Below are 13,818 nucleotides of genomic sequence, written 5' to 3' on the forward strand. Positions count from 1 at the left end.
CTTGTTTTTTAATTCAGTCTGACATTCTGTGTCTTTTGATTGGAACATTTAGACCATTGATGTGTAAAGCAGTTATTGATGAACATGTAATTATTTTAAATCTGTTTTCCAGTTGTTTTTGTAGTTCTTCTTTGTTCATTTCTCCTTTTTTCTTTTTCCTTTTGTGATTTGATGATGATCTTTTGTTATGTGCTTGAGTTCCTTTCTTTTTGGTTTTGTGAATTTGTTCTATGTTTTTGATTTGCAGTTACCATGGAATTCAAGTATGTTGACCCATAGCTATATCCACTTGCTTTAAACTGATAGTCCTATAAGGTCAAACATACTCTAAAAGATCTACATTTTTATTTTCCCCTTCCCCATATTTTTTGTCTTTTATGTTCTATTTTACATCTTCATGCTTACCCTTTTACTATAGATTACAGCTATAATCACTTATATGAATTTTTGATTTTTTTTCTTTGGCCATGCAGCTTGTGAGATTTCCCCAACCAGTGATTGAACCCAGGCCATGGCAGTGAAAGTGCCGAATTTTACTGGCTTGTGTACGTGATCTTCAGTCCTTTTGTGTATTTGCCTTTCCTATTGTGATTTTCCATTTCCTGGAAATTCTAGCCTCTTTTCTATTTGTAGACAATTTGTCATTGTTTCAGTGTAAGTTTGGTATTGCTGAATTCTTTTAGTTTTTGCTTGTTTGAGAAATTCTTTATCTCTCCTTCTATTCTAAACGATACTCTTGCTGGGCACAGTATCTTAGGTTGTAGGTTTCTCCCTTTCAGGACTTTAAATGTATCATGCTACTGCCTTCAGACTGCAAAGTTTCTGCAGAGATATCAGCTAATAGCCTTTATGGGGTTTCTCTTATAATTGATTTTTTATTTTTCTCTTCATTGTTGTTGTTTAGTTGCTAAGTCATATTTGACTGTTTGCAGCCCTATGGTCTATAGCCTGCCAGGCTCCTCTGTCCATGGATTCCCCAGTCAAGAAGACTGGAGTAGATTGCTATTTCCTTCTCCAGGGGTTGAACCTGTATCTCCTGCTTTGACAGGCAGATTCTTTACTGCTGAGCCACCAGGGAAGCCCCTAGCTTACATTTGTGCCATTCAAATTACTTAGCTTTTGAATACAGCCACTTTTGAACCATGAAGTCCTCCAGGGTCCCTAATCTTACCATTACATCATGCTGCCTCTCTAGTTTGTTTCTTGAAGGATGCAGGTGTTCTATGAATAAAAGAGATGGGGAAGAGGGTTGGAGATTTCAGTGATTCCACGTAGAAATTTCACACCAGTGACCTCTTTTCAGCTTTGCAACTTTATTTACTCTTATCCACTGCACTGCCCAGTGCCTCCGAAGTGCAAAGCTCTTTGAAATTAAAGAAAAATTGGCTCTGTCTGATTTGTTAGATACAGCTTTCTCTGCCTGCACTCACCACATCTTTCTCTGCTTTCTGTTCTCTGAAGATGTGTTATATTTAGTCATCTGGTGATAACCCTATATTGTTCTCTTTGTCTTGGTAGAATTATACTTTTAAATTCTTAAATTCCTAATACTGTCTTTTTCAGTGTTTTGAGACAGAAAGAGGAACTAGATATTTATTTTTCACATTTTTTCCAAAATTGAAGCGTTCAGTCAGTATGCAGGTAGAATGTTTTGTAAGCCTGTATTGCATACCACACAGCTGTGTACCATATTGCACCATTGTGCAAAGTTCCCCTGGACATTTAACCAGCAAGAAGTCTGCCTTGATTTATTATTCCTGGCCTTTCCTCAGGATCTCTCTCAGTTTGAGGCTTCCTCAGTAATCTTGGGCTTTTCTCTCATTTTTTTCCCCTGGACAACTAGACCAAAATGATTCAGGTATCTCTCTGATTTATTATTATTCCTTCCATGCCTCTCCTGAAACAGTGCAGAATGGGCTAGCTCCTCACGTATTGGGTGTGGAAGATGCTCCTCAGTCTGGGCCAGCCCTGTGTGTCTTCTCAGAGCTGCTTTTGTGGTAGAAGCAGTGATAATATGAATCTGGGCTTGTCCTGCTATCATCAGCAGGGCCTCTTCACCTGACTGTGATATGTTGCCCAGGCCAGTTTCTGTGCCCCTGCTGCCCAAATACACGGGGCTATGTGCATCTCTGCAGGCTTTACAAGTGGGGCCCATTTGTCTAGCCAAGTAGTCAATTTGCAGTTAGCTCTGTAATCTGGGAATGGACATGATGCATCCATGTGTGTGCTTTCTATGCTGTCTTCACAGTGGAAATTGTGTTTCTATCAACTCTTTGCTGTGCTGAGCATCCCTCAGGATCTGCTGAGCTGTGTGCCTTCCTCAGGTACCCTCTTGGGGCACATAGAGCATCTGAGCCTTCCAGATGTGAACCCCTTCAGATGCCTGGATTTCAAGCCCTGGCTGGATATCCTGTGTTCTGAGTCCATGAGCATGGCCAGCCAGAGGATGAGAGTAGATATGTCATAGCTTTAGAAGAGTAGTCAGTGTTATACAATATTTTAAAAAAGGAATTGAATATAAACTTCCAAGTTAGATGGTAACAGTGAAACTGCATTTATCCATGCAGCTCTTCATTGCATTCATGTCCTCCACTATTGCTTGATTTTGGGCTTTTCCTTGTTGGGAACTTGTCTCAGTCCTGTTATTTCTATCCTGGCACCCAGAGCTTGCTCCCATCTCTCTCTGACTTTCTGGCTCCCAGGACTTAATCAGTGGGGCAATGTGTGCTTCTGCCTGGATTCTCACATGGATTCCTATGGGCTAGGATAGGGGTGCACCCTCAAAACACCTTGTCAGGACAGTTTGGGAATATCTCAGTGCAAGGTCCATAGAGAAACACACGGACAAAGAGCACCTTCCTCTCTGACCCAGGTTCCTGTTCTCTGTGTAGGGTGGTGATGCCTCTGAAGGGTCAACTATGGTATCCCTCTGCCTTCCTCCTGCTGCCTTCACTGAGCATCCTCCTCTTGAATTCTTGTCTTTTCTGATCAGGCAGATGGACATAGGACACTAGGAGACTGTGTGTTCCCAACAGAGACCCATACACAGGAACTTGGGGGCAAGCAGGTAATTAGGGAGGTGATACCAGGTGCTTAAGAGAGGAACTAAGGACAGTGAACACCAAAGTGAGGAAGGCCAAGGAAGTGGGCAGGTGGGGCCCTAGGCCACTGGGTGCCTTGAGAGAGAGTGTGGAGCTCACCTCTGAGGAGACCTACCAGCAGTCAAGGAAGCTGGGGTCTGTAGTGTCTGAGGGTTGCCCTGTGGGCATGAATCCCCACACTTTCCACTGAGCCTATCAGTGGTTCAGCAAGCTCCCAGGTGCTGGAGAAATCCACCAAGCAGGTAGGGGGGATGCAGATGTTTGAGGAGGGAAGTGTCTGCATTGGGGGATTATCCCACAGCTGCAGGTGAACTCAGGTTGGCCTAGGTGGCAGCGAGGTGGGGCGTCTATGATCTCAGAGGGAGATTCATGTGAGAATCAGAGATCAAAAGCTACAGGTTTTTGACAGTTACCTTCCCACCCATCTGAGGTCTGGGATGTCAGACAGAAAAGGATTTGGGAAAAATCAGATGCTGCCTTTTCTTCTAACTCCAGATTAGATAAGGGTGCTGTGGATCAGAGGTAGGCATGGAGAGGGGAGTGGGCAGGTGGACAGTATGGAGGTGTCTCCCCAGCAGCCTCAGGGAATTCTCTGCAGCTGAGCACAAGCCAAGAGATGGTTTGTGTCTGTCCCAGGAGGACCAGCTGCCCCTTACTTGTATTCGCCACATCCTTGTAAGGGTTCCCCTCAACCTGTACACTCACTACAGAGCAAGGTCCGTCTTTATCTAAGACATTGTAAGGTGCACTCAACTCATCTGGGTGGCACCTGTCCTTTCAGAAGGCTTTTAGGTCAGTTGGGTGGGGGTGGGGTGGAATACACATCCTGAGTCAGATGAGGAGAAGGGCCCCTGCCCCAGGACATGCTGACACCCTCTCAACTCACCTTAGCTCCCACAGAGGCAGGTCTCCATCTTAGAAGAGCTGAGGTGGAGTGGTGGGCAGAGACAAGAGCCTGGTGTCACCCTGGGCAAGGAGACCTCCCCCGTGTTGCCCATGGTCCCCTCCACAGGGAGAAGCAGCAGCTCTGGATCACCTTGGGGACCTGTCCTAAGCCTCCTCACCATGAGGACCTTAGAGATTCCCTGTCCTAGACCAAGCCCTGTGGGGTAAGCCTAGAAGACTCTTTTTTGGAGGGGAGCAGTTGGGTGGGAATAAGCTCTTACAGAGAGGGTGGGGTCAGGTGAAGAACAATCAGACAGGGTGAGCATGGGGCCCAGTTAGTGGGCAGGCAGCAGAGAAACAGGAGGAGCAAGAAAACCCAGGCCCCTGGACGTCCACTCGTGAGACCCAACTCAGTGTGTTTATGTGGAAGCAGCTGAGTCAACAACTGGTGGGTTGGATTTAGGATAAACTGAGGCCCAGGGAGTGATGGAGTTCAGCATGTGAACCTTGACCCTTTGTTCTTCCTCTCCTGTCAGGTGCTTAGGACAGGGCTCTTTCTCACCCATTATTTTACTTTGGTCTCACTCCAGCCTTGGAGAATGGAGTTAGTTTGATTTTGTTAATGGGAACCGGAGGCCCAAAGAAGGGCTGGAATATGTGCACAGTCACAGGGTGAGTTAGCCGAGCTTGTCTCCCCAGGGTGGACGGGTGGGGGAAGCTGTGTCTTTTTTAGCAGATGCTTCACCTGCTCTGAGCTTCAGATTTTCCCTTTAAGATGATCATGATTACTCCTACCCCTCAAGTTGCTGGGAGGCCTACATTTGGTGGATGATGCTCATGACCTGGGTCCTGGTGACGGAAGTGATCAGACACTCTGACTGATATAATGATCACCAACCCCACCCCCATGTCCTGAATTTGTGGAGAAGACTCTGACAGCACTGAAATCCAGCTGCAGTGGGAAGGCACACTGGTGGTCTCTACTGTGGTCACGTCCTCTCTCCCCCCACATCCAAAGCCCAATATCCATTGAGTAAGCACTCTCTTATGAATTGTAAGGCTTTTTATTGCTGGAATCCTTTAATAGACACCTGGATGTGGCAGGTTGCTGACATGACTTAGGGATCAGGCAAGAAGCTTCCTTGGGTTCCTGGCAGGGACAGTTCCATCAGCAGAGAGAACTTGAGTATACCTTATTCTGTAAAAGAAGGTACAGAAGCCTGGTGAGGCCTTGGGTGGACATGGCAGTTAACTGCACTGAACTCAGGGGCCTGGTGGCTTGTTTGGAGGGAGGCCTCTGGATATGAGCAAGTAAGGGTGGCTACATTCCAGTGAGGCTTCCTCCAATGGAACAGAGGTTGTGGGGTCTCCCTGCAGGGCTGAGGGCAGTCTTCTGCGATAGAAAGGGGAACACTGCTGAGGAGCATCTGGCAGGGCTCTGGAGTGACTCCTGGAGGTCTTCAGGGGTGAGTTGATCCCAGTCTGCTTCCTCCCTCTGGCCCTTGGAGACTTAGAGCTGAGACAGCTGCTTGTCCCCCCACCTCTAGGGCAGCAGAGAGAGGATTCACCCTGACCCTCGACTCTGGGCATCCCAGGCCTGGGGAGGGCAGGAGGGCAGCTTTTGGAACAGCCTCCTCTTAGGGCATGTGTGGCATAATGGCCCTCTGGCATTCAGGAAACAAAGACAAATGTGGGGTTTAGGTGAGATGGAGTAGGGACTTGAAGCACCTGATGTTTGGAGAGAGGAAGGACCCAATGGGAACGGACTGCGGCAGATTCAGTTTTCTGTGCTGGAGAGGCTGGAGTCAGGGAGGCTAGTGCTGAGGGCCTAACTCCAAAGATAGGTGGCGTCCCAGAGTCAGGAGGGCCTGGAGGGTCCCAGGCCTGTGACCAGGCAGAGCTGAGCAGTCAGGGCCAGCTCAAGAGCTCCAGACTGGATTGAGTCTTCCTGCAGGATCCTTTCCCACACTGTGGTTGTTGGCCACACCCTCTACCTCCTCATTTATGAGGTTCTTTCTGCTCCCAGTTCCCCAGGGAAGGGCCAGGGTGGAGAGGAAATGATCTCCCCCACTTACCAGTGCCCTGAGCAGACCCCTGACACATCCCTCTCCACCCACCCCCCCACCCCCCGCCATAGGCCCCACAGGCACATTCACAGATAGCCTGACCCACCAGAGCACTGAGAGCATCCTGCTTATCCTCCGCTGTCAACCTCTCATCAACACAGCTCTTCAGGGTATCGGCGGTTTCCAGTACATCAGGGTTTTGGTTATACTTTTCAACTTGTTCAATATAGGCCTCATGGCTTCCTGATATAAACAGGTGAACAGTGTCCCTCAAGGCTGGGCAGATGTCATCACACTCTGAAACAGAAGGATATGGGGACACTTCCTGTAAAGCACTCATCAGAACACCCTATTCCCTTCCTGCTCCCGACATGCTCAGTGCTGCCCTGGGAAGGTGTCAGAACCCTTGGGGAGCCCAGGTCGCAGCCACTCACTTCCGCCCGCGATGAGGAGCAAGGCAGCGCAGAGCAGCAGGAGAGCTCCAGCCCGTGTCATGGTGCCGGTGGCAGGTGCTCCCTACTCACCTGGAGCCCTTTTATACCTGTGCTTGTCCTCACCCCAGGGGACTGTGTCGCATACTTCCTTTTTTCAGGAGATTCTGCCAGGCCCCAGTGTGAAGGTGCCTGGGGCTGCACAGGAGGAGCTGTGTGTGTTGGCAAGATGCTAGTCCTTGAGTCCACAGAGGGCACTGGCTCAGCCTCCTCCCCGCTGGAGGGCTCTGTGGGAGGGGCAGCTGACTCAGGAAGCTTAACAACTGAAAATCCCCAGGTTGACCAAAAAGGGCAAAAGTGCTCCCAAATCATGCCTCCTGAATGATGGCCAGTGACAGTCTGTCAGAACAACTGTGACCTTGAAGAGAGGCTGTTGTGGACCTTATGGGTCCTCACAAAGCTCAGTGCTTAGTGAATGGTCTCACAGGGAGTAAATTCCAGGCAAAGCCCCGAGCCCCTCGTCAGGCTCTCTGGTGGCTCCTGCCCTGCTGCTGTCACCGTGTCCTTGATCTTGTCAGTGGCCTTTGTTGGGCCACTTCCCTGAATAAGTATCTGGAACCTGGAAAGCTCTTCTATGTGCTGGCCCAGAAATTTCTAGTTTTCTCTTGACCAGTCCTGCCAACTGGTGGCTTTGATAGAACATCATTGTATACAGGATTATCCTTCACAATGTCTTTTTTTTTTTAATTTAACTTTTTCTTTTGTATTGAAGTTTAGCGGATTAACTGTTTTATGGTAGTTTCAGGTAGACAACAAAGAGTCTCACCCATATATATACACACATGTATCTATTTTTTCCCAAACTGCCCTCCCATCCAGGCTGCCACATAACATTGAGCAAAGTTCCCTGCGCTGTACAATTGGTCCTTATTGATAATCCATTTTATATATAGCATTGTGGACCTGTCCATACTGAAATTCCTAATTATCACTTCCCCTCATCCTTACTCAAGGCAACCATAAGTTCATTCTCTGTCAATCTGTTTCTGTTTTGTAAGTTAGTTCATCTGTATCATGTTATTTTAGATTCCTAATATGAAAGATATTGTAAGATATTTCTCCTTCTTTACTTAGGATGACAGTCTTTAGGTCCATCCATTTTCTGCAACTCTTCCTACTTTTGAATTTCTCTGTCCTGTTCCCCTCATCTCCTCTCCAGAGCTCCCACTTGAGGAAAAGCCAGGCCCACTTTAGGCCACAATCTCTGGGCTGGTTGCACAACCAGCCCCACACTACTGCTGCCTCTGTGAACTTATCCCTGCCTTTCTTTCCTCCCTCAGTGCCTCCTGTCTGCTCTTTGACCTGACCAAGTGTGCTCCTGCGGCAGGGACTCTGCACGTGGAGCCCTCCCAGCCTGGAAGGCTCTTCCTCCAGTGGCTGCATGATTCATTCCCTCATCCTCAGGTGTCTTCAAGTATCAAGGGGCAGATTTCCCCAGACTTTTGAGCCCGCCTATCAAAGTGTCCTGCCTCCATCCTCCCCCTGCAGCCCTCTGTCTTCTTCCCCTGCCTCTTCTTCCCCCAGAGTGCCTCTTCCCGTGGGGTCACTGTCTTTCACTCCCTCTTGGGTGATGAAGGGCTGCAGGAGAGCAAGAGCTGTGCTGTGTGCTGCTGCACCCCAGGACTAGGGGAGGGCCCACCATTTGGTAGATGTTGCACAGTGTTTGTTAGAATAATGGCAGGAATATTCCATTTCTTGAGGTGATAAGCAAGAATATCTTTAATTCTACTTACTCTAGATGCCTTTATGTATATTGCCTGGAAATAATTACATATGGTAAAGGTTTAAAATGTTTGATGAGTCATAATCAAGTAGTTTTTTGCTGGAGGCATCTGACTGGCCTTTGCCTGAATCACCTGTGGCAGATTAAGGTTTCCTGAATGCCTGATCTGAATTTGGGACACAAAGGTGTGACCACAGTCAGAACCCTATGCCAAATAGGATTCACATCCGGTAACTGCTCTTGGCAAAGAGGCACCAAGTACTGAGCTGCAGTGTCAGCTGACCTCCATGCAGCCCCTCCTCACCATGGCTCCTGCTGCTGGAGGACCATCCCTCTGAAGGTCACCCCATGAGCTACTCAGGTGGCTGCAGATGTGTCAGAGGTTCCTGGGCAGGAAGGTGAACACCACAAGGCCCAGGCTGCATATGTTGGCTCTTTATCTGTGGCAGCAGGACTTCCATGTTGTGGGACCCTGCCCATGCATCCCGTGCCTCCTGTCCTTCAGAAGACACTGCCCTCAGTGCCCTCCCCAACTATGTGAGGAGAGGAGCCAGGGCCTAGAGTGCTGAGTAACACAGGTGGCTGCTATGGATCCAGCCCAGTGCCCTTCCGAGGGTGCCACAGGATCCTCTGAGATGTTCCCCGATCATGGGGACATGTGATGACATCAGGGTGAAGAGCTGGTCAGGGTCAGTGGAGGAATGCCACTGATGTGGCCCTTTACTTGTGCAAGTTTTTTTAAAATTAATTTTTAATTTGAGAACTTTTTATTTCTTGAAAAGTTACAGATATTTCTCAAAACTGAGAAAAAACATGAGAAAATTACTTTGGCAAAACCAATACAATATTGTAAAGTAATTAGCCTCCAATTAAAATAAATAAATTTAAATTAAAAAAAAGAAAATTGCTACTAACTAAACTCATACTTTCTTTGGATTTCCCCTGGTTGTCCATTAATGTCTCCTGCATTTCAGGATAAAATCCACAACCTATACTCGCTGCATTCATTGTGATGTGTCCCCAGGGTCCTCTGCTCTGTGGATTACTCATTCTTTCCTAGTCTGTCATGGCCTTGACAGTCGTGAGGAGGATTGGCCAGGGATGGTAGGAGGCCTCCAAGCTGAGTTTGTTTTCTGCTGTTCTCATAATGTCCCGTGGGGTTCAGACTTTGTGGTTTGAGGAAGACACCACACAGGTGAAGTGCCTTTCCTGTCACCTCACATCAGGGTACACATGACAGCTGTGTGTCTTACCAATGGGAATATCAGCCTTGATTAGTTGATTAATATTGTGTTTGTCTGGCTTCTGCACTGTTTTCCCCCTTCCCCTCCTGTTTCCTTTGGAGGTGAGTTAATAAATTTAGCCCACACTTGAAGGGGCAGAACAGTTAAGTTTGCCTCCTAGAGGGGATAATCTACCTGTGATGTTCAGGATGTTTCTGTATGGAATTTTTGTCTCCTCTCCCACATTTATTTAGTTTCACTTATTTTAGTTTATTAATGGTTTAAGTGTGCTAGGTCTTGGTTGGGACTTGTGGGTTTTTTCTTTGCAGAGCACAGGCTTTCTAGTTGCAGTGGGATGCTTCTAGTTGCCCCAGGGCATGTGGGATCTTAGTTCCCCAACCAGGGATTGAACCAGCTTCCATTGCACAGGAGGGCATCTAGGGAAATCCTTATTTATTTGTTTAATCATTTCTTCATATCAGTTGAGCTCACAGGTATTACTTTATACTTTGGGTTAGCATCTAATACTCTTATTTATTTTGTCTGTCAAACTGTTGCCAGTTTGGGCATTGGGAGATTCTCAGACTTCCTTCAAGAGTTTTCAAGGTCAATCTCATTTTGTTTGTACCAACAAACTGCTTTCCTAGCCTGGAAGGTTGAGTTTGGCTCTTGAGAGTTTTCACAAGTGGAGTTCCACCTCTGGTGGATCCAGCAGTCTGGGCCTTAGAGCTCCCATCCCCTGTGTCCTGTAGGGCTGTGAACCTCATAGAGTCTCAGATATAGGAGACAAACCGCACAACCCCACAGCTGCTCACTGATGTTTCTGGATAGACTGCAGTCCAAACACCTCTTGAGACCAGGTTCACAGATGGAAGAGGACAGCCAGGAGAAGGGGCAAAGCTGGAGCCACTAGAGGTCCAGAACGTGCCAGGACTTGCTCTCTTAATGCCCAGATGAAAGCTGGTGGAGTTATCCAATATTACAGAATTACCAGCGCCTGGGAAAACCCACATGTCTTCAGGTTATGAGTTCCCAGATTGGAATGATTTGGAGCCCAAGGCTCCAGTACTGGTACTGTCTACCAGTACTCAGGGCCCAGTGTAGAGACTGCAGCTGTTAAGATATTTGGAGGCTGTAGGAAGGCCCAGGTCTTCATTCTTATCTCCAGGACTTGGGGGGAAAAGGAAGGATTCTGGATGACCTTTTTTCTAGCCAACGGTGGTGTAGACCTGTCTTTGACCTTCCTGTGATTCCATCTGCTCAGTTTGTCAGAGTGCTGTCCCTGGGAATCAGGATGGGCTGGGGGAAGGATGACCAGGAAAACGTGATGGTTGGGGCTGGGACATCAATGCACTTGGCTCCAAATGGAGTCACTTAGAAATGTCAGCTCCACTTGATCTTTGGCAAAGATGCTACCACATCTTCTCCAGGAGCTCTGTTCTCAGAGTAGGAAGGGCTTCTTCCATAAACACCCCAAGGGCCTACAGAGCCACCTGTGCCAGGAGCCTTGCCACATGCCCCTTCCTCCTGGGAGGGGCACGGGCTGGGCTCAGGGAGCTAGTTGTTTATAAAGTAACAGAAACCCTGCCCTGAGCAGAGCACTCCAGCCACCACCGTGATGAAGGGAGCACCGCTTGTGCTGGCCTTGCTGGTGACCAGAGAGCTGACCTTTGAGACACATGAGGGTAGGAAGGAGGGTCCAGATGGTCCTGTTCTTGCCCAGTTCCGTCTCACTGCATCCTTCCCAGTCCTGTTCAAGCTGCTTTTAGGGGCAGATTCTGAGGGCAGCTGCTGCTCAGTTCCCAGGAGTCCTGCACAAACTTCTTGAGGCTTTCAGTGTTTGAATGGAGAGGGTGGTGTGGAGTTGGAAGGGTCATTAGCTGTGCACACCCTGGGGGATGGTTTGTTGGGTGTAGTGGTGCTCACTGGAAGGGTGGAAGCTGGCTGATATGCCTGGGAATGGTGGTCAAGGGCAGAGGCGTCTCCAGACCTCACCCCTCTTGCTGCTCCCTCTGCTGGGAGTGCCTCATATGGAAGGTTTTCTGTCTGGGATGTAAGCAGTCCTGGGTGAGAGCAGGTCTGGAAGCTTTGGGAGGTGAGTCTGGAAGCTTTGGTTGTGTGAGTTCCTATCAAGTGGTGGGAAATAGGAACCTCCTACTCTGGTTATTCTTTTGATGAGGTGTTTTTTGTCTGTGCCTTCAGCCAAAGCCTGCCCTATGTTTAGTGCAGCATTTAGCTCAGTGGCCCTTGGAAGCAAAACATTGTTGAACTCAACGCTCAGTTTGGTTGATGCTACTGATGCAGAAAATGAAGCTATAGGAAGAATCCAGGATTGCTTCAATGAGGCGGGATTTGATGACAAACTGTTGAATATAAAAAGCATGGTAATTTACTCCCCTCACCCCTATCCTGCCCTGCCCACTAACATGCATAGTGCAGTGTGCCACGTGGTAATAGATCATGCAGTCATGGGGTATGTGGCAGACAAAGAAGCACATAGGCCTTTGCTCCACCCTGCAGCACCTGTAATATGCATGGACAGTCCACCTGCATGTCCAGCCTCTTCTGCTACCGAATATGCCTGTGTTATGTCAGTCAGCTCGCACACAATAGGGGACTGGCGTCAGGGCAGTAGGCCAAGTGTGTTAACTCATGTTTTTTTCCTTAGTGTGACGAGCTAGCATTGGAGGAGTAGAGTTTTATTCTTGGCAGGAAAGGAAGCATTCAGCTTCCACACCTGAAGGAGTAATATCAGCTTCCTTTTAGGAATATTATAAAGGAGCCCCTACCTTAAGAGTCTCTTTCCAGGATGAGATTCTCTAGGTTTGTAAGGTTTATGACTTACCACCACTTCATCTTTTTCCCACTCTGATGGCCATTGCTCTGGCTCAGAACCCTGTTTCCACTGAGATGGTCTCAGTGCCTACAAGCCTGATTTTCCACTGTGGTATTTTGGTGCCCGAAACTACTGAGGGGGCTTCTAGGTCTTTGTGGCTGCTCACCTGAGCTAGCAATGTATCTCCTGAAGTATTCTTTTTTCCCCTCTTTGTTCTTTTCATAAGTTTTGGAGATTTTAAATAGTCTGTCTCAGCATATCTTCCTTAAGTTTTTGATGTTTTGAAATGAGAGGTTTTCCAGGAACAGAGTTTCATGCACTAATATGAGCACACAGGGCACATGGGGTTGTTTACGACACCTGCATGCACAGTCTGTCCACCCAGCACACCTGAAAGAAGAGGATCAGGTGCAGGAGGTGTGACCCAAACCCAGACTCTCGCACCTTGCTCCTCCTCAGGACCAGCCCCTGCTGTGCCTCCTGACCCTTGTTATCTCCTCCCCTCCCTGGCATGGTTGGTGGCTCTGTCTCCCTCCTGACACGTGTGCCTGGGCTCTTAGGGAGCCATTCTCCCCCTGGTGTCTGCTGGCAGCCCCCTCTCCAGTGGTGGGTCTGTGGGCAGAGGTTTTTGCTGGGGATGGGGCTGAATCTCTGATGGTAAGGCATCAGGTGATCCTGGGGAGACAGGATGGCCCAGCTGTGGGCTCAGGTCCTGTCTTTACTCCTTCTCCTCTCTCCTAGATTTCCATCATCTTGAGTGAGGATTGCAACAACTATGTATTGTCCTCGGTGGTGGATACTGTTTTAGGATTAATTCTCAGTGTGACATCTTTGGCGAGATAGTCTCTGCCAGGGATGCCTGGTCGGCGCTTGATCTACCTGCCTTATTCTCCTTCTCAACTAAAGCTGGAATCCGGACACCTGTTTCACATAATATGGTCTCTGTCAGGCTGACTCTAATAAAATAACTGCAGCTTTGCTCAGTGTGCCCAGTGTGTGTGTACTGTGGGAACGATGTGAGGCAGGAGATCTTGGGAGATGGTGAGGAGAAGTGACACGTGGTCATTGAGAGCATGGGGACCAGGGTCGGACAGAATGAGGAAAAACCTGGGACTGTGGACAAGTTTGCTGTAACTTTCTCAAGTCATTCTGTCATCTGCTAAACTTGGATTGTGTGTCAAGATTAAGCAGAGTAACATACATATTACTCCTGACTTCCAGTTAGGGTTAAACGAATGTATTGTTTTTAACGTTGGAGGGATAAAAGTGTTGTCTGCGGGCACTGATAGTATGTCTCCCATTCTGGCCTTTAGTACAGTGACACATCCTCTAGTCCTTTTAATATTTCTCTGGTTATTGATGGGTGACTCAGGATATGACTTAAGCAGGCCTGTTACAGATCCTCTCTTTCTCCCAGTGGCATTTGCCTTTCTTTTTTTTTTTGCTTCTTAGATGGATGTCTTCTGAGGATTCTGACATTTCACTGGGCACAC

The 13,818-nt window shown here is 48.1% G+C and overlaps 2 protein-coding genes across 2 annotated transcripts; one reads left to right on the top strand and one right to left on the bottom strand.

The window, feature by feature from the left end:
• Positions 1 to 5,154: 5,154 nt before the first annotated feature.
• LOC128062806 (major allergen I polypeptide chain 1-like) lies at positions 5,155 to 6,547 on the bottom strand. The gene is made up of 3 exons (XM_052655234.1): positions 6,487 to 6,547; positions 6,159 to 6,349; positions 5,155 to 5,184 (listed from the first exon to the last, which is right to left on the bottom strand). Exons 1-3 carry the CDS (start codon positions 6,545 to 6,547, stop codon positions 5,155 to 5,157), a joined length of 282 nt encoding a protein of 93 aa, XP_052511194.1.
• A 4,560-nt stretch (positions 6,548 to 11,107) lies between these two features.
• Positions 11,108 to 13,168, top strand: LOC128062805 (androgen-binding protein homolog). The gene is made up of 3 exons (XM_052655232.1): positions 11,108 to 11,174; positions 11,692 to 11,873; positions 13,067 to 13,168. Exons 1-3 carry the CDS (start codon positions 11,108 to 11,110, stop codon positions 13,166 to 13,168), a joined length of 351 nt encoding a protein of 116 aa, XP_052511192.1.
• Positions 13,169 to 13,818: the final 650 nt, after the last annotated feature.

This window comes from Budorcas taxicolor, chromosome 18 (assembly GCF_023091745.1).
Source record: "Budorcas taxicolor isolate Tak-1 chromosome 18, Takin1.1, whole genome shotgun sequence".
Classification (NCBI taxonomy): Eukaryota; Metazoa; Chordata; class Mammalia; order Artiodactyla; family Bovidae; genus Budorcas; species Budorcas taxicolor.